Source organism: Cervus elaphus, chromosome 20, assembly GCF_910594005.1.
Source record: "Cervus elaphus chromosome 20, mCerEla1.1, whole genome shotgun sequence".
NCBI lineage: Eukaryota > Metazoa > Chordata > Mammalia > Artiodactyla > Cervidae > Cervus > Cervus elaphus.
The window spans coordinates 133,012,457-133,038,985 of NC_057834.1; the positions used below are offsets into that span (position 1 = coordinate 133,012,457).

Sequence of the window (26,529 nt, forward strand, 5' to 3'; positions counted from 1 at the left end):
CTTGGCCAGGTGAGGTGCCCGCGCTGGTGGCTGCGGTCACTGCAGGGCCCAGGCTCACGCAGCTCTCCTCATTCTTTCAGAATTGCAGAATACCTGCAGACCATCTCTGACTTGGAAGCCGAGTGCCAGGAGCTGCGCACTAAGCTTCAGGACCTTGAAAGAGCCAACCAGACCCTCAAGGATGAGTACGACGCCCTGCAGATCACCTTCACCGCCCTAGAGGAGAAGCTGCGGAAGACTTCTGAGGAGAACCAGGAGCTGGTCACGCGGTGGATGGCCGAGAAAGCCCAGGAGGCCAACCGCCTAAATGCGGAGAATGAAAAGGACTCAAGGTGGGAGATGACCCCGCAGTCAGTGAGTCTCATCGTTGGTGCAGTAGAAGCTAGAAAAGCAGGACACACCTGGCAGCTCTAACCACGGGGAGGGGGCATTAGGAAACACTGCCAGAAGGAGAAGGGGCAGTAGTGGGTAAAAAAGAGACGTGGATTTATGAGAACACTTTTATAGCTGAGCAGAGCATTACCTCCCTGAGGGGCTTTGGCCCATTACTGTATTTGCCAGTGAATTCTTTCCATGTTTCAAGAAGAAAAGCTAATTCTTGAACCTTATAAATTAAACCGGAATTAGAAAAAGATTAAAATCCTTCCCCTCATTTTATAAAATTGCCCCAACTAAAAATTCTGATCTTGCCAGTGTACAGAATGACTGTGGGCCAACGTCACTAGTAATAAGAGTCTAAAAGATTTAGAACATTTGATTTTAAATCCCCACGTCAGTAGTTTAGAATTTGAAAAGATTATCGTAGTTAAAATCTAAAAGAATGAATACATGGAATAGGAAAGAACATTAATAACGATGAGCCCTAGTCCTACCAAATACTGTATGCAGAAAGATTTTGAAATCTGTATGAAAACAGAAAGCAAAAGGTAGAAGGAAAAAATGTTACTCTGTTGTTTTGTGATAAGTTCCTAAATAGGAGTATGGGAAGACTTTATGAACATGAAAGGTAATGGTAATAAAAAATGGACTGTATAAAAATCATAGGTTTCTTAACATTGAAGAACACTGTAAAACAACCAATAAGGGTATGCAGCTATAAAATGCATGTCCTTAGTACAGAGTCTATTAAGAAACAGGTGAGCATTCAGACAGATGGATGTAAAGCATAGATTGTAAAAGAAGTGGACGGGCTCAGTGAATTTGGTTAAAAGGGTTGTTGGTAGGAAGGAAGGTGGGACATTTCTGATGGGGGAGGGGGGCTGTTTCTTCAACCCCCTGGAGGGCTCTGGAGATGGCGGGCGCCTGAGAAGTGTTCCTCTTGTTGAAATTCATCGTAAGTGAGTCATGAGACTGGCTTACAAATACAATTCCATGATTGTCCTTTATTCACAGAAGTGAAAAGTCAGAAGCGGTATCTACCTTGGGAGGAAAAGAAACTGATATTTTCATACAGTGGGATTTTATGAAGTCATTTAAAAACAGACATACTAAAGTTAATATTAAGAAAAAGTGAACTATCATTTTCGTTTTCTTTCTGTCTCACGTTTAAGTTAAATTGTGTGGCTTATAAGGGCTTCCCTGGTAGCTCAGCTGGTGAAGAATCCGCCTGCAATGCAGGAGACCCCGTGTGATTCCTGGGTCGGGAAGATCCGCTGGAGAAGGGAGAGGCTACCCACTCCAGCGTTCTTGGGCTTCCCTATGTGGCTTGTATGTGGAGCTCTTAGGCAGCTGGGGAGTGGTGAGGACATGGGGGGTTCCCTGGAAGTCGATCCGCTGAGGTGGAGAAGCTGCCTGAAGGAGAAGCCGGCGTGCCGTTACACGGAGGGAGAGTGCTGGAATGTCACACGTACGAGAACAACCCAGACTCTGTGGTGACAGTGGGGCGTGAGGCACGTGGCACACCTGCCCTGGTTGCGTCCCATGCGATGTTTTCCTGGGAATGTGCCCTTGCACGAATTACCCTCTGAGTGCACGTGTGGGACCTGGGCGTCCTTTTCATCACGTGACTCAGCAAGTTCCTCCTTGTCAGAAGCCTCCCCCCGCCCCCCTTCCTACCAGTTTCCCAGATTAGGTATCCTTCCTCTTCTGGCAGCTTCTGTTTACCTGGGTCGCAGGGGAGCACTGTTTTGAAATAGCTGTTCCTGTGCTGCCTCCCTTGCTCGTCTGGGTGTGTCCCCACAGGCCGGCACAGTGGCCGATGTGTGGGACGCTCTGGGGAAGCCGTCAGCTCTCAGAGAAGGTTTCCTGTCGGCCTTTCTGATGAAAGCTGGGCTGCGGCCGTTTTCTTCTCCCTGTGCCTCAAGTTGTGTGCCTTAGCCGCCCCTACCAGGCAGCTGCCTCTCCTATAGGGGAGCGTTACACACCCCACCCCGAGACTCTGCTCTTCCCTCAGAGATGGTTTAGAGGTCACCTCTTAATTCCACCTACGGAAAATCTGTTAATTTGTGTTGTTTGTCACTTATTCTGTAAACTAAAACCGACTTTTCATCTTCCAGGTCAGGTATGGGATTAAGAGTGTGAAGCATTTTTTTTAAGCTACAGCCTTGTCCTGTTGCAAATTCTGCTGTGTCACCTGCAGGACCTGCCCTTTTTGAAAGTTCCCACTATGGTAGAAGCATTTTAGAAAAAAAATTTCCAGAATTCTTGACCTGAGCTCAGGAGCAGGGCTGGAGTTGTAGGTTGGGGGGGTCCCTCCACCTCAAAGGCAAAACCACAGATACAAGTGAAATCGCCATGGAAAAGAGAGGGAGGCCAAGGCTTAAAGGTTAAGAAGCCCCTGAATTTAGGACTTGGGAAGGAAAGCCAAAAATGGTTCTGAGAGCGGGGAGAGAGTGGAAGCAACTGCAGACCATGTGAAACTTCCGCCACAGCCGAGACTTGGGTGTTCAGCCCTAGTAAATTGAAGCTGCGTGCATTTTGACAGCTGAATAATCTCACTGTACCTCGGTTTCCGCGTTTGTAAAATGGACTCGTAGTATTCACCCTCGAAGCTTGTTATAAGTGTTTAATGAGTTAAAACCTGTAACATAATAAAACCGTGCCAGGAATACATACATTTTTATGATTATCTGTGCTCTTGATCTGTTAGTGTGAGACTGTTTACTGCAGAAAACTAAGTCTCCATCATGACTAACCCTGGATAAACCTGGGGAACGTTTCTGTCCTGAGAGGCCCTGGGTTCTGTGGACAGGCTTCTCTGCTGGTTCATTGCTTTCTCTAATAACATAATACCTCCTAGGGCTTTGTTCTGAAATCCATTATAATGGGGTCCTTTCTGATGGTACAAGTGTGGGTTTGGGCCTCTGGGTATGTTTGCCCAGGGCAATAGTTATTTGGATATTCAGTGCACTTAAAATATGCGCTTAAAATATATTATTAGAGCTAGTAGTTTTTTACGAGCCAAGACCCCTTGTTTGCTTTAAGTAGGCATAAATAGTGGGCTTTTTTTTTTTTTTTTTTTTTTAATAGGAGGCGGCAAGCCCGGCTGCAGAAGGAGCTCGCAGAAGCAGCGAAGGAGCCTCTGCCAGTTGAGCAGTGAGTAGAGAGCTGCACATTAAAACTATGCTCTTAGTCATTTGGTTTGCTCTTCTGAAATAGCTTTATAATGTTTTGTTTTTGTAAAACCATTTTATAGATTGTAGGAAGAAAAGTAAAAGACTTAGGAGAGAAAATAAAAAACACTCATTACTTTCCAGGAAGTTGTTGGCTTCCAGGAAGGGTGAGTTCTGACTTCCTTCACCCTTAACCAGCGACAGCCTTGCTGTCTTCCTGTTGACACCCTGACCCATTTTCTGCCTCTAGTTGGAGCCGTTGCACTGTGATGCTGGGCTCGGGTTGTGTCTCCTGCTCTCTGCTTGGTTTGTGACTTCATGTGGAGTTTGGGCAAACCTTTGAAGCCTGAGTAAAAACTGGGATCTCCTGGAACACAAGGAAATGAATCAAGATGGAGTTTTTCCTAATCTGGAGTCAGGTGGAGGGTCTTCCCTGAGATTTGAGGCTTTGTTTTGAGAGTGGTGGGTATTTTAGTGACTAAATTCCCTTTGCTCTGGTTCAGAATTTGTTCCCCCCCATTGAAATAAATTGTGAAATATAATATTATAAGTTATGATCCTCTCTTTTAAAATGTTGGTTGCTTCCTTATAAATGAAGGGGAGTGGTTTCATTTCATCTAGGAGTCATTGGCCAAAGGTCTTGATTTATAAGATAACAAATCTCATACCAAGCCTTTGCTTTAGATGTAGCATGTGTGTGTATCTTCTGTCTTCCCACATGGGGAACGTGAATGTCAGGTATTTTTGCCCAGAGCTGCAAAGTAGATAAATAGTTGATCTAGAAATGAGATTTGGTTCTCCTTAAAAGTAACATCTGATGAAAGCATCATTTGTCTGCCTGCTATTGGCCAATGTGAACAGGTGAGTAGGTGTAGAAAGGTAAAGCGTCCTGCCCCAAACACACAGCAAGTGGCAGGGGCAGGCTGGAAACCTCAGCGTGTCTGACTGTAAAGTCCTGTTCTTACTCTCCTGTGCTTCCCTAAAAGTAGAGTTTCCGGGTCAAAGAATGCTTTCATCTTTGAAGGGTGTTGATAAGTTACCAGATGCTGGTATTTTCTCATGGTTCTAGGTCTTTGTGCAATTTCAAGTACCTGTAACTGTACAGTTCTGTCTTAAACAAACCATTTACGTAGGCTCAGCTCATGTTTATCACTCTTGCCATCTCTGCTGTTCTGTGTTACCCTTGTGTGAACAGAGATGACTCTTCCCAAACCACCAGCGAGAGGAGAAGAAAGCCCAGCCTGTTCTTGTCTTCAGGCCCCACCATTGTTCTCCTCTAAGCCTTGGCCAAGATGGGGGTCAGTTACACGGGATCCTGGAATCAGTAGCCAAGGAAAATAAATTTACTTGAACTTGGTTTGACTTGCTTGGTAACAGGTTCTGAAGTATAGATTATATTTACATAATCCAGATAATTAATCATGGGAGAATCTCTTCCAAGTTCCTGTGAATCCAAACATTTGGTAATAAAGTCTCGGGTTATTAGTTTTTATCAGTTTACTTCTCCATGAAGATTGCAACTTGGTAGGAGGTCGTTAAGACCAAACTAATTACTTGCCTTTCCTCCAACCAGGAAAATGGGGAGGAAGGGGAATTCCAGAGGGGCTTTGCATCTGATGGGATAAACAGCAGAGAAGCACTTTTTTTTTTTTTTTTAATATTTATTTGGTCGTGTCAAGTTGCAGCATGCAAGATCTTTATCCTTTCTTGTGACCTGTGGGATCTTTAGTTGAGGCATGTAAACTCTTAATTGCGGCACGTGGGATAAAGTTCCCTGACCGGAGATCAAACCCAGGCCCCCTATGTTGGGAGCACAGAGTTTTAGCCACTGGCCCAACAAGGGAAGCCCCAGGAACACATTCTTGTGACTTATTTCACATGTAATGTGATGAACTCACCAAATGTCAGAAACACCAAGTACTTAAACATAAGCATTGAACAGCCAGAGTCAAAGATGAAATGTGTTTAGATTCTGCTTTCCTGTCTTTTATTCTTAAAGTAATACTTAGACCCGGGTTGTTTATGTGCCCGTTGATCTCATTGCCCTTTTAGCAGTCCATCTTCTTATTGCCTTGGACCATCCCCTTGTCCTGGCATATTCTTGTATACTGTAGCTGCCCCTAGCTGTCCTCCATGTGTTGCTCAGCCCGCCTCCTGGGAACTGTTTCTTGCTGAGTGCTGCAGTCTGGTGGTTGGTGTGCAGGAGACTTCTGATGAGGAAAATCTTCCCTGCTCCTGGTTATGTGGTTATGGACTTAATAAGCCACTATTTCAGTGCTTTTCAAGTGGGAGCTGTGTTTAGACCTGAAGAGATCCAGAGCTCCCTTCTCAGGTTATTTTCAGCTGGAGTTCTGGATCTGACTTAGATTGTTTCTTTTCATGTTGCTCTGATGGAAGCTCCTTTTTCTCGAGAGAAGCTGAAACTGGCTCTGTCCCAACCAAGTCTCCTGGGCCGTGTGTGATTAGGAAGTGGTGTTGCCTGTTGGCCTTAGCAGAGCAGACTCATCACAGAGCTTCTGTTCAGCAGAAGCAAAGACTCGGCCTCTCGCCCTTCTTTCCAGGGATGATGACATTGAAGTCCTCATGGATGAAACCTCTGAGCACCCTGAGGAGACCTCTCCCGTGCGAGCCATCAGCAGAGCGGCCACGTAGGTAGACGGGTTGTGCCAGGAGTGGAGCGCTCGGGGGGCACCCTGGCAGCCGCCGTGGGCAGGACCAGAGAGCAGTTCGGGGGCCCCGGCTGGAGCGTGCAGCCCCCTCACTCAACCGTGGGGGGCGTGGGCTTCAGAGCGGCCCCATCTTTCTGTGTTCGCCCCTCCGTAACTAGGAGGGAGCCCTCCCTCAGTGGTGCCTCCAGCCGTGAGGAGAAGCAGAAAGAAGTATAGCGGCTTCCTGAAGGAGGGACCTTGTTAGGCTGGGTGATTGTTTAGAGCATACTGTTTAATTCTTACCAGGGCTCCAGGATTTTTTTTTTTTAATTTGCCAAAGCAGGACCAAAAGAATGGGGTTTGTCCTTAACCCTACTAAAAGTTGTTAGGTCAGTTAGACGATTTATTGGCCAAAGCATCATTTCCAGGGAAGTTAATTTAAGGCTCGGGAATCTTACTCCTTTTGAGGTTTCGAGGCTGGGTGTTCCCTCCTGCCCTCCCTCTGTTTTCTGGTGGTTCAGTCCTGGGAGGGGTTCTCTGCTGGGGTTTGGGAACTCGGTGGGAAACATTACTCCCAGGAACTTATTTTTGTGGACTGTTTTTGATTGATTGTTTGGGCAGAATGTTTCTAAGGCTAAACCTATCCTCCCCTCCTCTTTAGTAAGCGACTCTCGCAGCCTGCTGGAGGCCTTCTGGATTCTATCACTAATATCTTTGGGTAGGTTAGAAAACCTTCACCTTTCCTTGTGTGTATATATATGTGTATAAATATACCTAAGTACATGTACATGATTTGTTAGTGTTTTTTAAACGTGCACCAGAATCTCAGTGCAGAGTATATGCAGATGCCTTAATTTCAGCTTTTCATTTAGCTTCTTCCTTTTTTCCCTCAACTTCCTCTCTCTCAATCCCGCTGCGTGCTGACCTCTGGCCTTACCCTTTAGTCTGTCCGAGTCTCCCCTTTTGGGACATCACTCTTCCGATGCTGCCAGGTGAAAACGTTATCCTCTCCTAGCCCAGCATGCGAGTGTGGGTCGTTGATAACCACGTTCATCACCGCTTCACTGCCCCAGTCATCACGTGTCCATGTGCCAATAACCAGGACGCTTTGCATGTGCCCAGGCACGCCGTCCGCCCTCAGAGCGGGGCAGATAGGCTGAGCTCTTTGTACAGTTAACTCAAGCTCTGGCCGCGCTTCCTTTTGGCATGTGTTCAGCTCCGCCCTGACCACAAGTGTACCCCGAGGATGATGGTAACCAGGCTTAGGAATCATCCTGAAATGGTTTTGTGAAAATACCCACGAGCCCCCTGGAGCTCGTGGTCACGCTAAGTGGAGGACGTGTCTAGCGTTTATTTGATGGGGCCAGCGGTTGTTCAGGCTTGCTTTTCAGTGTTGTTTCGGGGTCTGTGAGTTAGCGAGAAGGAGAGCGAAGGTAAGTGCTGTCTTTCCAGTTGTCACTGTGTCAGGGGGCTTCCAGTTCGGGGGGCTCGTTCTGTGGTTTGGAGGGTTTCGAAGGGAAAAGAAGCTACTGATAAGCGGCGTCTTTGAGTCCCTGCTGCGAGGCGGGCGGACCGTGAGTCCATATAGTCCTAACACTGTCCTTTATGTTACTTCTTAGGAGGCGCTCTGTCTCTTCCTTTCCAGTTCCCCAGGAGAACGTGGATCCTCATCCCGGTGCTAGTAAAGAAGTGAGGGTGCCGACGACTGCAGTGTCTGTCTTTGTAAGTGTGGTTTATCATCCCCAAGCCTCACCAAGCTTCTCGCGGAAACAGAGCCTGACCATTGAGGGATCCTTTCTCCTGCTGCAGCTAAGCTTTCCATTCCGGTTTCATTTACGTGGAGCTTTTACACCTGTTGGCTCTCTGATAGAAAGGGTTGATTATATTTTGATAAGCAAAGCAAGATTGCTTGGGTAAAATAAAGCAAAATCCATTAGTTTTGCTCGTCTTCAGAGAACAGAGTTGGTTTCCAGCCGCCCTCTGAGATATAGGCCTGGGTGAGAGAAAGGACGGGAGGGGTGAGACAGGAGGACACTGACTCGGGATAGTGAAACGCGAGAGAATAACTCTCGCATTTGGCATCACTGCTTGGCTCCAGTTAAGAGTTTTTAGTCAGCGATCTGTTCTGGAAGGTCGGTTGGGCAGCTCTTGGCTTCGTTAATTATGCCCACGTCCCTGTGACTTCTAACCATCAGGAACACCTGGTTGGAAGCAGGAGACAGGCCTGGGCAGAAGCTGCTGTGATGTCACAGCCAACACTGGTGTGAGAAGCTGGGTCCTAGAACTAAAGGTTGATCCAGGTCCCTGCTGGTGTGATTGAGCAGGCATGAGACCCGCCCAGGGAAACAGAGTCCCTGGCTCAGGGCTACCAGAGGGGGCCGGGGGCCGGCGGGGAGAGCAGAGCCCAGTTAGTTCGGCTGATGCTTTGATTGCACAGGGAGAGCCAGCTTTGGGGAGAGAAAGACTTGCTGTTAGAATGGGGTGGAGTTTACGTGGCAGGAGCTTTCAGTTTCAGGCATAAAGGGAAACTTTTAATAGTTACTTCTGTACAGTGAACTGGCTGACTGAGTGGCCACCTTGGTCATTGTAAAGAGAGTCCTGCTCTGGAGGAGGAGGTGGCTGGGGAACCGTTCCAGCCCCTTCCCACTGTGCTCCTAACTGTGATTCTTTAACGGGCCGGGCCCCTCGGAGGTCAGTGATGATTGGTAAAAGGTCTGATTGCACATAAGGTCACAGTCCCCGCCCTGCCCTCAGCTCCCAGCAGCCCATTTTCCCCTCCCATCACATTTGAGTCATGTGTGTGGGCTAATGGAGCAGCTGATAGCATGGGATTCTGTCAGTGCGTGCTTCTGAAGAGTCGACAGTGCACAGCTGACCAGTATCCAACAAAACCAGCCACGCTGGAGCTTGATGAGCGGCAGCCATGGGTGTGATGGTGCATGATCTCAAGTTTTCAATCTGAGACCTCCAGGGTGGAAAGGGAGCACTGGAAAGAAAACGAATCGTATGGAGGTGGAAAGTTGGACCGCCTGTCAGATGGCTTTTCAGCACTGGGACTCGAGAGGATGGCGAGAAGGCAAAGCAATCATAAGTGCTATTTATAGTCCAGTCAGCTTTATGAGTCACTTTCTCAGCAGTTGAGGTACCTTTTTCAGTCCCAAGCAAAGGCAAAGATGAGATTTTGTATTCCTAAAGTGACCTTTTTAGGCAAGTGAGTGACCTTTTTAGTGATTTAATATTTATAATCCATGTGTTGCAGCCTTCACCTCCCCCAGCCTTTTTATTATGAAAATTTTCAAATGTAAGCAGAAATAGGGATTAAAAACTGCTGTTGGGCAGCTTCAGTTAGCCACATTAGCCAGTCTTACGACCACACACATACACAAACTTTTACTGGAGCAATTTAAAGTAGATCTCATAATGATTTTACTCATGGATATTTTGAAATCCATGGTCTTTTCAGAGAGGAGATGATAGTGACGTCCACTATTCTCTCACCCCATTCTAGGCTGGGGAGCTTCCTGTCTGGTTTCCCTTCTCAGCTTGAACACAGATGCCGTCTTTTCAGATGTGTCCAGTGTGGATGCCAGTCTCAAGACATTTCTCTGTGAAGAATTAAGTTCTCCCAAAATAACACCTGTTACTTTTATTGAAGGCTTCGTCTTGGTCAGACGCGATCCAAGCCTATAGGGCTTGCAGAAGTCCTTATTTTTATAGATGGGCAAACTGAGGCTTCAGAAAGTTAAGAAACCTGGCGGAGGTCCGGCTGCTGTAACAGTGAATATTAGTGCCGTGTTGTCTCCAGGACGAACTCCTGGATCCTCTCCAACGCTGACTCGTGGTAGGACCGGCAGCTGCTCTTGTTAGGACTCTCCATGTTAGGTGCACCCTCCCTTGGACAATCAAAATGAAAGCCTTTTTTAAAAAAAGGATTTTTTTTCACTAATTTGATACATAGTTTAATATGTGTTTTAATGCAGTCTGGACCAGAAGAGAGGCAGTTAACCACAGATTTACTTTTAAGCTGTGAAGATCATAGTATAGATTGACATTACATTATTCTTAGAAGAAACAAAATTAACTCAAAGACAAACTTTAGGCAGTTAGTCTCTACAGGTTTTGAATGTTTTTTAAGAATATTGCACAGTATTTTAATAAATAGGAAAAAAAACATAAGAATTTAATGACAATAGAATCCTTGGAGACTGTGGGCCAGGAACCCACATTTATGACTTTTTGAGCAGTGTTTAACGTCTGGTTAAGCGTCCAGAGCGTTGATCTGTCTTGGCCCCCTTCTTGGGAGTGGCGGTTACCCCAGGTTGAAGCTGGCGTCTGTTTTGCAGGACGCGCACGACGGGGAGGTCAATGCCGTGCAGTTCAGCCCGGGCTCCCGGCTCCTGGCCACGGGAGGCATGGATCGCAGGGTGAAGCTCTGGGAAGTGTTTGGAGGTAAGGTCTCTCCAGAGTGAGACACAGAAAGAAGCGTGCTGGTGACGTCTGGTTGGCAGTCTGAATTGTTCATCTTCTTGAAATGTGCGGTATTTTGTGTAAGGAATCATCTGACCAAAGCATTGTTAACTCCCAGTTACCCTTTACAGCTGACACAGCCGCGTCTGTGTGTGCTCTGGGTTTCCAAGTAGTGGCGAGAGAATGCTACTAAATTCCAGATACTTTAGCGTTCGTGTTTTCTCAAGTGTATGCCAGTCAGAGCATCTTCTAAGATAGGGCAGGTTTTAGATTTGAAATAAAAAAGTCTTAGTCATGGACTAGTAAAATTGCACATAAAAATTAGTAATAAAATTACACATCAAGCTGTGTATTTAATTATGCCAATGGCCATCACCTGGGGGGAAAAATGACATTGTATCTAAGCTTGAGACTAAAGAGACGAGTATGGGACTTCCCTCGTTGTCCAGTGGTTAAAGATCTGGCCAGTGCAGGTGACATAGGTTCGATCCTTGGTCCAGGAAGATCCCACAGGCCGAGGAGCAACTAAGCCTGTGGATTGCAACTGCTTGGGCCTGCCCACCCTCGAGCCCATGCTCCACAGCTGGAGACAGCCCGAGCACTGCAGCGAAGACGCAGCACAACCATTAATTAGTTTAAAAGGAGGGTGTATCATCTTGTTGTTGTTTTTCAGTGGCTAAGTCATGTCCAACTCTTTGCGACCCCATGGATTGGTGCACTCTTTGCACCAGGCTCCTCTGTCCTTCACTGTCTCCCAGATTTTGCTCAAATTCACGTCTGAGTTGGAGTCGGTGATGCCATCCAACCATCACATCCTCTGCCGTCCTTTCTCCTTTTGCCTCCATCAGTGGTGGTGGTTTAGTCACTAAATTGTGTCCAACTCTTGCGACCCCATGGACTGTAGTCTGCCAGGCTCCTCTGTCCATGGATTCTCCAGTAGAGAAAACTGGAGTGGGTTGCCATTTCCTTCTCCAGCCTTCATCAGGGACTTTTCCAAATGAGCAGGCTCTTTGCATCAAGTGGCCAAAGTATTGAAGCTTCAGCATCAGTCCTCCCAGTGAGTATTCAGGGTTAATTTCCTTTAGGATGGACTGGTTTGGTCTCCTTGCAGTCCAAGGGACTCTGAGGAGTCTCTTCCAACACCACAATTCGAAAGCATCAATTCTTCAGTGCTCAGCCTTCTTTCTGGTCCAGCTGTCACATCCTACATGACTACTGGAAAAACCATAGTTTAGAGCAGACAGACCTTTGTCAGCAAAGTGATGTCTCTGCTTTTTAATGCACTATCTAAGTTTGTCATAGTTTTCCTTCCAAGGAGCAAGTGTCTTTTAATTTCTTCACTGCAGTCTCCATCCACAGTGATTTTGGAACCCAAAAAAATAAAATCTGTCACTGTTTCCACTTTTTCCCCCTTCTGTTTGCCATGAAGTGATGGAACTAGAAGCCATGATCTTAGTTTTCTGAATGTTGATTTTTAAGCCAGGTTTTTCACTCTTTTTCACCTCATCAAGAGGCTCTTGTTCCTCTTCACCTTCTGCCATTAGAGTGGTGTCATCTGCATATCTGTGGTGGTTTATATTTCTCTCTGCAATCTTGATTTCAGCTTATGATTCATCCGGCCTGGCATTTTGCATGATGTACTTACTCTGCATAGAAGTTAAATAAGAAAAGTGACAATATACAGCCTTGTATTACTCCTTTCCCAGTTTTGAACCAGTTAGTTGTTCAATGTCTGGTTCTAACTATTGCTTCTTAGCCTGCATAAAGATTTTTCAGGAGGCAGGTAAGTATTCCTATCTCTTTAGAGGTCTTTAGTGGTCTGGTATTCCCATCTCTTTAGAATTTTCCACAGTTTTTTGTGATCCTCACAAAGAATTTCACATAGTCAATGAAGCAGAAGTAGATGTTTTCCTGGAATTCCTTTGCTTTCTCTAGGATCCAGTGAATGTTGTCAATTTGATCTCTGGTTCCTCTGCCTTTTCTAAATCCAGCTTGCACATCTGGAAATTCTTGGTTCACATACTGCTACAACCTAGTTTGAAGAATTTTGAGCATTACCTTGCTAACATGTCTGGTAGTTTGAACAGTCTTTGGCATTGTCCCTCTTTGGGATTGGAATGAAAACTGGCCTTTTCCAATCCTGTGGCCACTGCTGAGTTTTGCACATTTCCTGACATAGTAAGTGCAGCACTTTAGTAGCATCGTCTTTCAGGATTTGAAACAGCTCAGCTGGAATTCCATCACCCCCACTAGCTTTGTTTGTAGTGGTGCTTGCCAAGGCCCACTTGACTTCACACTCCAGGGCGTCTGGCTCTAGGTGATGACCACACCATCGTGGCTTGGTCATTAAGACCGTTTTTGTATTCTTGGCACCTCTGCTTAATCTCTTCTGCTTCTGTTAGGTCCTTACTGTTTCTGTCCTTTATCGTGCCCATCCTCACACGAAATGTTCTCTTGATGTCTCCAGTTTTCTTGAAGAGATCTCTAGTCTTTCTCATTCTGTGGTTTTCCTTTATTTCTTTGCAGTGTTCACTTAAGAAGGCCTTGTGTCTCCTTGCTATTCTCTGGAACTTTGCATTCATTTGGGTATATCTTTCCTTTTCTCCTTTGCCTTTTGCTTCTCTTTTCTCAGCTATTTGTAAGGCCTCCTCAGACAACCACTGTGCCTTCTTGCGTTTCTTTTTCTTTGAGGTGATTTTGGTTACTGCCTCCTGTAGAGTGTTAGAAACCTCCGTCCATAGTTCTTCAGGCACTCTGTCTACCAGACCTAATGCCTTGAATCTATTCATCACCTCCACTGTAAATTCATGAGGAATTTGATTTAGGTCATATCCGAATGACCTAGTGGTTTTCCCTACTTTCTTCAATTTAAGCCTGAGTTTTGCAATGAGGAGTTCATGATCTGAGCGACAGTCAGTTCCAGGTCTTGCTTTGTTGACTTTATAGAGATTCTCTATCTTTGGCTGCAAAGAATATAATCAATCTGATTTCAGTGTTGACCATCTGGTGATGTCCATGTGTAGAGTCTTCTCTTGTGTTGTTGGAAGAGGCTATTTGCTATGACCAGTGCGTTCTCTTGGCAAAACTCTATTAGCCTTTGACCTGCTTCATTTTTTACTCCAAGGCCATCTTGCCTGTTACTCCAGGTATCCTCTTGACTTCCTTCTTTTGCATTCTAGTCCCCTATGATGAAAAGAACATCTCTTTTTGGTGTTAGTTATAGAAGATCTTGGAGGTCTTTGTAGAACTGTTCAACTTCAGGTTCTTTGGCATTACGATGGGAGATAGACTTGGATTACTGTGATACTGAATGGTTTGTCTTGGAAATGGCTGAGTTCATTCTGTCAATTTTGAGATTGCACTCAAGTACTGCATTTCGGACTCTTGTTGAATGTCAGGCTATTGCATTTCTTCTAAGAGATTCTTGCCCACAGTAGTAGATATAATGGTCATCTGAATTAAATTCACCCATTCCCGTCCTTTTTAGTTCACTGATTCATAAGAATGTTGATGTTTACTCTTGCTATCTCCTGCTTGACCATGTCCAATTCACCTTGACTCATTGACCTGACATTCCAGGTTCCTATACAATAATGTTCTTTAGAATATCGGACTTTACTTTCACCACCAGACCCATCCAAGACTGAGCGTCATTTCCACTTTGGCCCAGCCATTTCATTCTTTCTGGAGCTATTGGTAATTGCCCTCTACTCTTCCGCAGTAGCAAATTGGAGACCTTCCTACCTGGGGGGCTTGTTCTTCCAAGATCAAGACTGAGTCTCTTTGATTACGTTTTGTTTTAGGAGTGACCTCGGAGTACTCAAAATGGGATGGCATTGAAACAAGAAAGGGGAGTTAGTGAAACCCTCTCCCAGATGTCTGAGCTTAGGCATAGCCCACTTTCCACATTTTGATACTTGGTTAAATATACATGTACTTTTAACAAGACAAGGTCAAAGGACAGGCTGAAGGATTCTGTAGGAACCCCTTTGTCAGCTTTCCTTAGTGGGAGCACATGTGTGCTCACTGTCCAACAAGAGGTAGCGCTGTCATGCCTTTGTCTGTTTTATCTCCTCTGAGCCTCACCGTAGCCCTGTGCTGTTAGACAGGTGGGTATCACCCCTGTTTGAGAGACGAAAACTCACAGACGCTTCTTGATCTATGTGGGTGATTTATGTGGACAAAGTGGTGAGCTAGGGCCTGAGCTTGGGTGAATTGCTGAAACTTAATCATAAAATGATAAGAACAGAGATTTGGCGACTTAAAAAAATATCTACACAGATAGTCTATTTTGATTATACCTTGCAAATAAATACAAATAGCTCTAGAAATACTTTCCTTTTACTCCTTGGTCAGTAAAAATACCTGTGAGAAAGTTAGAGATCCAGCCACTAGTAGAAGTATTAGCTTTTTGCTGTCAAAGAGGAAGTGAACACTAATCAGAATTAATACTGACATTATTTGTGCCAGAGCATAAACTGTGTTAGTAAAATGAAAAATTTCTACTAAATCTACAGAAATAACATAGAACATCTGGCAGCATTTTTTTTTATAGTTTTCAGGAACAAATATCAGTCATGTTCTAACTAATTATAGGACTTTTCCTCCACAGATGGCTTACTTGGTGTATAATTCCCCCCCCCCCCCTTGGCTAATATTTACTGAATCTTGGAAGAGACCAAGTCCAAAAGGCCTTTCATGAAACAGGAGGATCTTTGGTCTTTTGGGCTCCGTCTCCTGTGCAAACTGGCGCTCAGTGATCATTGCTGAGGTTTTGGCACTTTGTCACCTGCCAGACAGAGCAATGTTTTAGGCATGAGCCACAGAGAGAAGGAAATGGCAACCCACTCCAGTGTTCTTGCCTGGAGAATCCCAGGGATGGGGTCGCACAGAGTCGGACACGACTGAAGTGACTTAGCACAGAGATATTTTTTAGAATTTGCTATAGTATTTTTGTCTGTATAAAGAGCTAATCTAAATAAAGTCCTTAATTAGTAGGTGTCGACCTTTTTTAGACTCTTGAAAATCTTTTGAAAGCTAGGATCCAGGAAAAGGCATTAAATGTGCTGTATTTTGCAAATTAATTCAGGGATTTGCTCACCAGCTTAATAGTCCTGGCCATAAATGTATTTGACAGCTCCAAATCCATATTTATGTCATTTTTATTAGCATTCAGAAGTCCTGAAAGAAAAGGCTCTCCGTTGAAATGTATACTGTTCTGTGCTCCTGTCTTATGAATTTGATTTGAATGGTTCCCTAACTATTTCCCTAGCTTGTCTATCTAGGTTATCCTTAAGATACCCTTTAAAAAAGGAATTTAATCACAGCATCATTGAGATTTATCCTTTTATCTGTAAAATAAAAGTTGCCCTCAGGGTGGCCAGAGTCTGCAAGCAGAGTCCAGGGGTGAGTGGCCGGGCCTGTCGGTGAGAGCCTGGGGGTGAGGTGGGCTTCAGGGGAGCGCTGGCAGGCGACTGGTTCACCAGAACCTTAGGTTCACATAGGTAGAGTGAACAAATAAATCCCAGGAACTCCAGAATAGCTTTACTGGAAATCTAATGACTAGCCAGTTTACATAACTATAAGTAAAACTTTCTTTTCGTACTTGGGTTCTGAAATTTTAACGGTCAGTTTCTATGAAAGTGATAGTTAAGTTGACGAAGATGTGTTTGTGTAAGTCAAATAACTAAATAAACTGTAGGTCAATTGACATGTTTTTAAATTCCTGCACTTTTGTAAAGGGAGTTGATGACACTAAATTTCTTAAAAAGAGCAGTGTAGGAGCCAACTGGAAAATGCTGGGCTCTGCACCCTCTAGTGCATTCATCGCTTTGCGAACTGGTCAGCTGAAAATTTTGGTCTCATTATGCTGTTTGTCCTACTACTTGATTCTGTAAAGATGCGGGGAAGTTGTGTTTGACCATGTAAGTAGCTTCCATTGTGTTTCAAGTGCCTCGTTTTAATTGCTATGTTGGCATCTTTGTTTTTATGCAGACAAATGTGAGCTCAGGGGCTCCCTGTCCGGCAGTAATGCAGGCGTTACGAGCATTGAATTCGATAGTGCTGTAAGTACCTGATATCCACGGAGATGGGTGAGTTGAGAGGTATTTAGAAACCGTTTTCGACCTCTGGTTCTTGAAATTTAAAAATAACCTACCTGGTTTCTCTGCTGTTTTCTATCTTAATGTTAGAAAAGGATGCCAATAGGGTAAGAAGTCAGTGCTGATCGTGAGTAGGTTGAAGATGGGTCTGTGGGAACCCCGTTAGTCAGCATCTCGCCAGACTTGATAAAGGCTCTAGTTTGGGCTGAGTCAATGTAGGTGGAAAGGAGAGGGTCTACAGCTGGGGGACAGCTGGGAGGTGAGGCTGGGGAGTTGGCGCCTCTGGGCTCGTGGACTTGGGCGGGTGTAGAGAATTAGTACTTGCACTTACCAAAGCGCGGTGGAAGTGAGCACAGGGGGATGAGTTCCATTTTGAGTTGGAGGTGTAATATCTACAGCCTTCAGGCAAGGTTGAGCAGGCTCAGGAGAGAGGTCTGAAGTTAACAGGGATTGATAAGTTAACAGAATTCTGGTTTTAACGGTATTCAGATCAGGTATATGGTTTTTGTCATCTAAACCTTCTTGGGTTTGATATGAGGAAATTTGTATCATGTGAACTGAAGTTATCTGTTTTTCCTTCTCCCCTGCTTTCCTGTAGGGATCTTACCTCTTAGCAGCCTCAAATGATTTTGCAAGCCGCATCTGGACCGTGGATGACTACCGGTTACGGGTAAGACCCAGTTAAGAAGGAAAGTCAGTACAACCTACAGACTCCTGTGGTTGGGTATCAGTCACAACATGTAGGAAATGGCAGGGTGATGTGTTAGGAGAATTGTGTGTTGTCCTGCAGATCAGACTTGATTCCCCCTGCCCTTTCCTCCTTAGAAAAATTGATGTTTCCACTTCACATTCTTTGTCCAATATCCAGCTCTGAAATATTCGCCGTAGGAAACCATCACATTTCCGTGAAAGACTTCGGATACTCCCGTTCATAAGAGCTAAGGTTTTTAGGTAGGTCAGTCTTAGCTTAACTTCAGCTATTTTAGCACCAGCGTGTAAGCTGTGTTTCTTAAGGACCCCAAGACTTAATCACCTCTCAAAGTAGAGCTGGAAAGTAGGCTATGGAGAAGTTCTTGTGGGTGCAGTTATGATACAGATAAAACACCTCACACAAAGCCAGGAGACAGGTGTACGGGAAAGTAAGAACCGTGGGTTCAGATGTTGAAGAAATCTGCAGTCTAAACCCACACTCGCCAAGAAGTCTCTTGGATTCTATACAAAGACAGAAATTTGATGGTTATATCACTTTTGTTCTAGTTAGAAGATATAGATTAATTTAAAGACACGTTTTTCTCCTTAAGCTTGAAGCAGCCTTCTCATGAGCTTATTAAATGAAGGCTACTGAAAGATGAGGTGGAGGATTTACTTGACATTGATAGGCATTTTACCCCCAGAAAACACTTGATACAAACCTGTGCGTCAACTCACATGACAAGCAGAATGTATGATGTGAAGATGAACTTCCTAGAGATAATCTACAGGGAATTGGGGGGCTGCAATACAGTGGTCTAGGAGGTCATTTCCAATGGCCTGAGGCTGTGGTGCAGGGACGGAGCCAGAAGAATGGCTAGAAACCCACCGCTCACTCACCACCGGGCTTTCCATTTCCTTCAAGGAACTGTATGGAAGATAGCCAGTGTTAGGTGCTAGCTGGGAAGATCCCCTGGAGGAGGGCACGGCAATCCACTCCAGTATTCTTGCCTGGAGAATCCGCGTGGACAGAGGAGCCTGGCGGGCTGCCGTCCATGGGGTCGCACGGATCAGACATGACCGAGCAACTAAAACACGGCACAGCACAGGCGCTGGCTCGCACACAAAGGGTTGAGTTCCTGATTCTTAGCCGAAAGACCATCCACGTGCAAAGCATGAGACGTGAGGACGACAGAGACGGCTGTCTAATGACAGCTGAAGGGCCTGTTTCGTGTTCTTGGAGGAACAGGGAGGGGGACTGCTGGATGCTTGTGGGCAGGGCTGGACGCCTCTCAAGTCCCGGTTCACATCTGTGCACGTGCTCGGATGAGTTTCCAGTTGGGGCCTGATGGTCCCGCATCCTCAGCTGGGAAAGGTGGTCTAGCCTGTTCTGGTAGCATCACAGTCCGTCCTGGGCATGCCTTCTCTAGGTAACCATCACTCACTCGGTGGAAATTTGTGGTGGGGTTGGATTACTCTTGCAGACCGTAAAACAGACCCAGTAGTCGAGTGTGTTACGTATATTGTTGTTGTTGTTGTTCAGTCGCCCAGTCGTGTCCAACTCTTTGCAACCCCATGGACTGTAGCACTCCAGGCCTCCCTGTCCCTCACCATCTCCCAGAGTTTTCCCAAGTTCATGTTCATTTGGTCGGTGATGCTGTCCAGCCATCTCATCCTCTGATGCCTTCTTCTCCTTCTGCCCTCAGTCTTTCCCAGCATCAGAGCCTTTTCCAGTGAGTCATCTGTTCGCATCAGATGACCAAAATACTGGAGCTTCAGCTTCAGCATCAGTCCTTCCAGTGAATCAGGGTTGATCTCCCTTAAGATTGACTGGTTTGATCTCCTTGCTGTCCAAGGGACTCTCAGGAGTCTCCTCTAGCACCACAGTTTGGAGGCATCAATTCTCTGGTGTTCTGCCTTCTTTAGGGTCCAGCTGTCAAAACTGTACGTGACCACTGGGAAGACCATAGCCTTGACTATACAGACCTTTATCGACAGAGTAGTATCTCTGCTTTTCAGTGCACTGTCTAGGTTTGTCATCGCTTTCCTGCCAAGAGGCAGTCTTCTGATTTCATGGCTGCAGTCACAGTCCTCAGTGATTTTGGAGCCTGAGAAGAGGCAATCTGTCACTACCTTTTCCCCTTCTGTTTGTCATGCAGTAATGGGACTGGATGCGATGATCTTAGTTTTTTTAATATTTCACTTTCCTCCTTCACCCTGATCAAGAGGCTCTTTAGTTCCTTTGCTTTCTGCCATTAGAGTGCTGTCATCTGCATATCTGAGTTTGATGTTTTTCCCACGTGCCTTGATTCCGGCTTGTAACTCACCCAGCCCAGCATTTCTCATGATGTGCTCAGCATATAGGTTAAACAAACAGGGTGACAGCAGACAGCCCTGTCCTACTCCTTTCTCGATTATGAACCAATCAGTTGTTCCATACAGGGTTCTAACGGTTGCTTCTTGACCCACATACGGGTTTCTCAGGAGACAGGTAAGATGGTCTGGTATTCCCATCCCTCTTAAGAGCTGTCTATAGTTTGTCATGATCTACATAGTCAAAGGCTTTAGTGTAGTCAATGAAACAGATAGATGTTTTTCTGAAATTTCCTTGCTTTCTGTATAATTTAGCAAATGTTGACGGTGTGATCTGTAGTTCCTGTTCCTTTTCTGAACCTAGCTTGGACATCTGGCTGAAGCCTAGCATGCAAGATTTTAAGTATGACCTTACTAGCATGGGAGGTGAGTGCAGTTGTCCAATGGTTAGCACATTCTTTGGTACTACCCTTCTTGGGAATTGGGTTGAGGATTGACCTCCAGGCCTGTGGCCACTGCTGGGTCTTCAAGATTTGACATAATGAGTGCAAAATCTTGATGGCATCATCCTTTAGGGATTTAAATAATTCTGCTAGAATTTCATTGCATCCACTAGCTGTATTATGTTAATACGTTACTGCTTTTAATTATCAGGAATCCAGGGGAGGTGGGTAGATGGGAAAACCGAGGCTTCGCTAAGCCCGCAGAGTTGCCTGGGGTCACCAGTGAACAGATGAAAAGATGGGACTTGGGACTGAGGCCTGTGCTGTTTCCTGTGTTCCATTGGCCTGAATCATTTTCACCTGAGATATAGCAAAACTGTCAAAAGAGTGCAAAGGGACATACAGCCTTCCTTACGTTTTAGGCCCTTAGATGAGTGAAACAAGGAGTTGGGTGCCGGATGGTATTTGTACCTGGTAGAAGAGTTCTGAACAGATAGGTGTCAGCTTTTGGGTCTGAAATTAGGAGGAGACCTGGAGGTAGAGTGAGCTGGTTTGCAGAGGTGGGCGAGTCTCGCTGGAGGAGCTGCTGGAGCCCCAAGCTGGGTGCTGACGAGCTGGGGGCTGGTGCCAGGGCTTGTAGCCTCCTGTGCTGGACCAGGGCTCACAGCCGTGCCCTCTCACTTGGTAACTGCGTGAAGGAGGTCAGAAGGCCTTTTTAGCAGGTTCGCATACCCACAGAAACCACATGAAACCCTTACCAGGGCCCAGGAAGTGAGTAGGCTCCCTGTCCAGGAGGCTCTGGCTGCTGTATTTTGCAGAGGATGTTAGCAGGCTTGAATGGGCATCCGTGTTCTGAAACACGAGATGCAAGCCCTGGTCAGTGTCTCCTCAGCTCGTATGCTGAGGGGGTGGTGTCGGGTGAGACCAGAAGGCCAGAGCGGCTGGTCAAGTGCTTGCTTTAAAATTCTTTCGGGAAAGGTGTCCTAGAAACAGCCTGGTGCTGAAAGGGGTCCATTCCAGAAGACGCCTTTCAAGGTGGGGTGTTTTCAACTCTGCCTAAACAATCTTACAGTGGGGTCACTCAGTCGTGTGCAACTCTTTGCAACCCCGTGGACTGTGGCCCACCAGGCTCCTCTGTCCACGGGAGTTCTCCAGGCAAGAACACTGGAGTGGGTTGCCATTTCCTACTCCAGGGGATCTTCCTGACCCAGGGATCGAATCTGGGTCTCCCGCATTACAGGCAAACACTTTACCATCTGAGCCACCAGGAAAGCCAGAAAAAAAACCCTCAAAAGATGAGTGAAGACTTCAGCAGGCCAGGCTTCCCTGTCCATCACCACTACCAGAGTTTACTCAGACTCATGTCCATTGAGTCAGTGATGCCACCCAACCACCTCATCCTCTGTCGTTTCCTTCTCCTCCTGCCTTCAGTCTTTCCCAGCATCAAGGTCTTTTCAAATGAGTCAGCTCTTTGCATCAGGAGTTTCAACTTCAACATCAGTCCTTCCAATGAATATTCAGGACTGATTTCCTTTAGGATGGACTGGTTGGATCTCCTTGCAGGAGCTAAATTCAATACCATTGAGAGCATGGAGATGGAACTAGCTAGCTTCATTCAGGTTTTGTCCAATTGGACAAGAAGAAGATAAGCAGAAATCCAGAGTTTTTAGAAGTAACACATGTGAAGAGCTAGGAAATAAGTCACAAGGAAGCCTTATACTCATAGATATTCATTGCAGTATCATTTCTGATTGTGAAACTTTTAAAGGAATCTAGGTATCTGCTGGCCAAGGAAGTTTCAATTAGATTATAATCTTATTACTTGAAGCCTGTTTACCTATTATGGACTGTTTGCCTATATTAATTACATTACAGAAACTCTAGAGGGTCAACTGTGTGCCATGTGCATGGGTCACCCTTCTAAGCAGCATGAGGAAGAGATTAGTCTTTTACAGACTTAGAGACCCAGGGTATTCTGGCCAAACAGCGAGACCCCCAAACTGTGTATTTTCAGCTGTCACATGGAAAATTGCTTGTGCCATGAAATTAAAAGTGGATGCCCAGGCTATGCAGTTTTGAATGCAGTGGGTTACAAAACTAACACAACATTGTAAAACAGTTATACTCCAACTGGGGGAAAAATGTGTACAGAAAGAAATAAAAATGTAGTGGATAAATATGCAGGGATATTTCCATATTAACATGCAGTTAGGGTCAGCACAATGAGTGCATTGGCACTGTCCACTTAACGAGCAGTGTTTTTCCCTCCTGGTGTGTGTGATATGCAATTTTAATTTTTTGGTGAAATAGTTTTTCTACTAATAGCTTACATAGCATGAGAAGTACCTGCACGAGCTTTTGGTCTCTCCCCAGGGTTTGTGCAGATTAGATGACTTCTACTGAGCATTTTTCAGTAGAACAGGTTAAATATACTGTATTTAACATAAGCTTTTTTGCTAGGGGGTTGTCACACAGCCTTGGCACGGCTGCCACCTGGCTGGCCATGATTGTAGGATGCTGGTCCAGCTTCAGAGAGGTTTAAACGTGAGAGGAAGGAGTCTTGGAGTCTGGGCAGACTTCCCTTTCTAAGAGGGGAAGTACATGCGGCCCTGAGCTTTCTGTTCCTGTGATAATGTGGAGTTGTTCTACTGGGCAGAGAGGGAAGATTGGTTTCTAAAATGATAACTCAACTTTGAGATCTCAGCTCAGGGGTTTGGAGTGAAACCCAGGAAGGTAGCAGTTATAGTAAATATATTAGGGTCTTTTGGAAGCTGCTTTTTGGGGTGGTGAGGATGGTATTCCCTGGCGAACCAGTGGTTACTGTGCCACACTTTTCATTGTCAAGGGCCCAGGTTCAGTTCCTGGTTGGGGAACTAAAATCCATCATCCCACAAGCCTCGAAACAACAACAACCCAAAAAAAAGCCCCTTTAAAAAAAAATTATAAAAAACACTGGTGAATACCTGAATGCCCTCTGAGCCTCTGAGATTTCCACACATAAATATGTTGATCCATGTTGAGAAATAGGAGAGACTTGGCTGACTCCCCAAATCCTTTCCTGGCACCCCTGCCACCCCCAGCCGGCTCTCCCCTTGGGCTCCAGTAGTGCAGTGATGGGCAGAGGGCAGCGACCCTCTGTTACAACCCAGTGCTATGTTCCTTGGCCACCCGGGGAGACGCCATGGCTGGCATCCGACAGCTGGTCACAAAAAGATGTGATTGTTGGGAATGCTGGACTCTGGCTGTGGTCTGACGTTTCAAGCTGAGACCTCTGATTGAAAAACGCCTGGAAGTCTTAATTGTTTATTTAAAGAGTCCTGATGTTTCCTTTTATAAATTATGCCTCCAGTGATCCTGCCTGGTCTGCTTTAAATAGGAAACTGACTTTTTATAATTCCGACTTCCAGAAAATGGCAAGAACAGTGCAGACAGGTATCTGTAATAGCTCTAATTCCAAGCAGGTGCTCATCCCCTCCCCCCTTTTTAAGTTGTGTAATTAGCCTCAGTAGAGGATGCAGATTCAGGAAGTTTCTACATGTGTTTTTTTTTTACACTTGGGAGAAGACAAACGTTATTTTTCTGTAACACACAAGATTAAAGAGGCAGCATAAATCTAATAATATTAAATAGATGCCATTAGTGTATGCATTGTTCTTTTCCATTTCGTTGGCTAATAAGACTAAATGCAGATATCCTATTTTTGTTTTCGTTCTGTATGCTGTCTTTGGTAGAGCCTTTACTGAGTACTTCATTATACTGTTTTTATGCGTCCTTTTTTTTTTCATATTGACCTACCACACTGTTAGTCCCAGATGCACAAAATAGTGGTTCATTATTCCTATACATTGCCAAATGATCATCACCATACATCCAGCTATCATCTGTCAGCGAAGTCATTGCAGTATTATTAACTGTACTCTGTGGCTGCAAATCCCATCCCTGTGAATCCTTTTGTAACTGGGAGTTTGTACTTCTTAATCTTGCTCATCTTTTCTCTCATACCCCCCACTCCCCCCACAACCATCAATATGTTCTCTATATCTGAGTCTGTTTCTGTTTTGTATGGTGTTAAATTTGGTTTTTAGATCCCACATATAAGTAAAATTGTGTGATATTCGTCTCTGTCTGACTCATTTCACTTAGCATATCATCTAGGTTCCTCCATGTTGTCACAGATGGCAAAATTTCATTCTTTTTTTATGACTTGATACTCCATTGTATATATTTACCATGTCTTTATCCATTTGTCTACCGTCGGGCACTTAGCTTGCTTCCATATCTTAACTGTTGTGATTAATGCTACAGTGAAAATAGGGGTGCATATATCTTTTCAAATTAGTGGTTTTGTTTTCTTTGGAAAAAGTACCCAGAAATAGAATTGGTGGATCATATGGGGTTTCAGTTTTTTTTTAATTTTTGGAGGGCTTTTTCATACAGTTTTCTTAATGGCTACACCAGTTTACATTTCTCATGTATCTATTGGCCATCTGTATGTGTTTTTTTGGAAAAATGTCTGTTTGGATCCTCTGCCTGCTCTTCCTTTATTCTGAGGATGTGGTCATGTGAACTTTGTTCTAGTGGTGTTGGATTTTTTATTTTTCTATAGCCTTTTTTTTTTAAATTTATGATGGGAGATTATTCTCTTCATCTTGATACCTCACCGGTGGGAAGTACCCAGAGACAGGCTTTCTGGGTGTTTCCTGAGCCGCTCATCCTTCCGTCTCTGAGTTCCCCTGACTGGACCTCAGGGTGTTTGGAGGCGCTGGCTCCCGGGCAGTTGGCCCCTGACTCCCAGCGTCGCGCCCGGAGGCTCACCCTGGCCATGTTCTGTCTCCTAGCACACGCTCACGGGACACAGTGGCAAAGTGCTGTCTGCCAAGTTCCTGCTGGACAACGCACGTATCGTTTCTGGAAGTCACGACCGGACCCTCAAACTCTGGGATCTACGCAGCAAAGTCTGTGAGGAAATTCAGTCTCTGTGTCTGAAAGATTTGATAACTAACAGTGGAGCTGTTTGTTTCTGCGTTAAAGCCTGCATTTAGTGTGATAACACTTTTTCAAGTGTGGTCTCATGTCGGGTGGCGATCATGTAGGGGCTGTTTTTCAAGTTTGAAGCTTCATTTAAATAAACAGTTCCGACGCCTTAAGCAAGGGTGCACAGCACGGAGGGGCCTCTGCCTGACTGCTTGTGTTCGGTGTTCTTCTAGGCATAAAGACGGTATTTGCGGGATCCAGCTGCAATGACATTGTCTGCACAGAGCAGTGTGTGATGAGTGGGCATTTTGACAAGAAGATTCGTTTCTGGGACATCCGGTAAAACACCCACGAGCTTGGTGGGGAGGCGGATGAGAGGGCGCTAGAACTGTGATGGTGTCTTGTGTGTGGGTTGTGCTGCTGCCTGGAAATGGCAGAAATGGGCTCCAGCCGACATTATCTTCCCGGTTGGATATTCTTCACCCTGAAGTAGAATGTCAGAGTTGTCACCTCTGAGCATGCCCTGTGTCCTCACTGGTCACTGTACTAGCTGCCAGGTAAACAGTGGAACAACTAGGTTGTCAGGTAGATTCAAGCGTAACTGGGGAGACCGACATACCAGTCTGCAGGGTGTGCTGAAGTAGGGCTAGGCACCGCTGTCCAAGGATGTTAAAGACTGTCTCTCAAGATGAACCTAGAGAAGAGCCCCAGAGGGCAGCTGGCAGGGGTCAGGCGAGAGCAGATAGCGGGGTGGGTGGGATCGGATTGCCGCAGGCTCTGCACGCCATTGATGAGTGACTTGATCTCATAAGCTGTCAGGTGTTTAGCAAGAGATTCCTTCACGAGAGTCGGGTAGATTACATCGGCCGTTTTAGAGGGTGTGTGAGGAGCAGGGAAGTCACTGAAGCCTTGAGGAGCTGAACTCAGGGCAGTAGAGGGCGATGTGGAGCTGGAGTCGGTTCCTGGGAGAGTTTGGACGGCGCTCATTACAGGTTAGATGTGGAGGGTGAGGAAGGGGAGAAAGAAGTAAAGCAAGATGGAGAATAAATGACAGATTTAGGGAGAGGATGCTGTGAACATGTTCAGAAAAGAGCATTGATTGGCAGCTTCTAATAGAGTATTTGGGAAAACAGAATTTCTGAGAAGTTGGATGGGAGAAAAATTGAGACATCCTCACAGGAGGACTTTGAAGACATGAGAGTGGATTCATCAGAGCTGGTGTGTGGAGTGGCAGGAGGGCAGCCCTCAGGGAGCCGTCAGGAGGGCTGAGTGTCTGGAAATGGAAAGAGAGCCAGGGTCTCGGTGATGGGCCAGGTGTGGGGGGTAAAAGGGGAGGCATCTA

At 45.5% G+C, this 26,529-nt stretch overlaps 1 protein-coding gene and 2 non-coding genes across 6 annotated transcripts in view; all 3 read left to right on the plus strand.

Annotated features, from left to right (window-relative positions):
• Positions 1-26,529, plus strand: part of ATG16L1 (autophagy related 16 like 1) — a 42,922-nt gene that overhangs the window by 12,011 nt on the left and 4,382 nt on the right. The window contains exons 5-15 of one of the 4 annotated variants that reach the window (XM_043876662.1): positions 81-332; positions 3,469-3,534; positions 6,113-6,199; positions 6,861-6,917; positions 7,144-7,191; positions 7,819-7,921; positions 10,543-10,648; positions 16,661-16,731; positions 17,366-17,437; positions 25,052-25,172; positions 25,421-25,526. In XM_043876662.1, coding sequence (XP_043732597.1) covers positions 81-332; positions 3,469-3,534; positions 6,113-6,199; positions 6,861-6,917; positions 7,144-7,191; positions 7,819-7,921; positions 10,543-10,648; positions 16,661-16,731; positions 17,366-17,437; positions 25,052-25,172; positions 25,421-25,526 — 1,089 coding nt within the window. The remainder of the gene's footprint in view (positions 1-80; positions 333-3,468; positions 3,535-6,112; positions 6,200-6,860; positions 6,918-7,143; positions 7,192-7,818; positions 7,922-10,542; positions 10,649-16,660; positions 16,732-17,365; positions 17,438-25,051; positions 25,173-25,420; positions 25,527-26,529) is intronic. The other 3 variants (XM_043876663.1, XM_043876665.1, XM_043876666.1) reach the window with 3 other exon arrangements.
• LOC122678555 lies at positions 8,890-9,165 on the plus strand. The gene has a single exon (XR_006336211.1).
• Positions 23,222-23,483, plus strand: LOC122678556. The gene has a single exon (XR_006336212.1).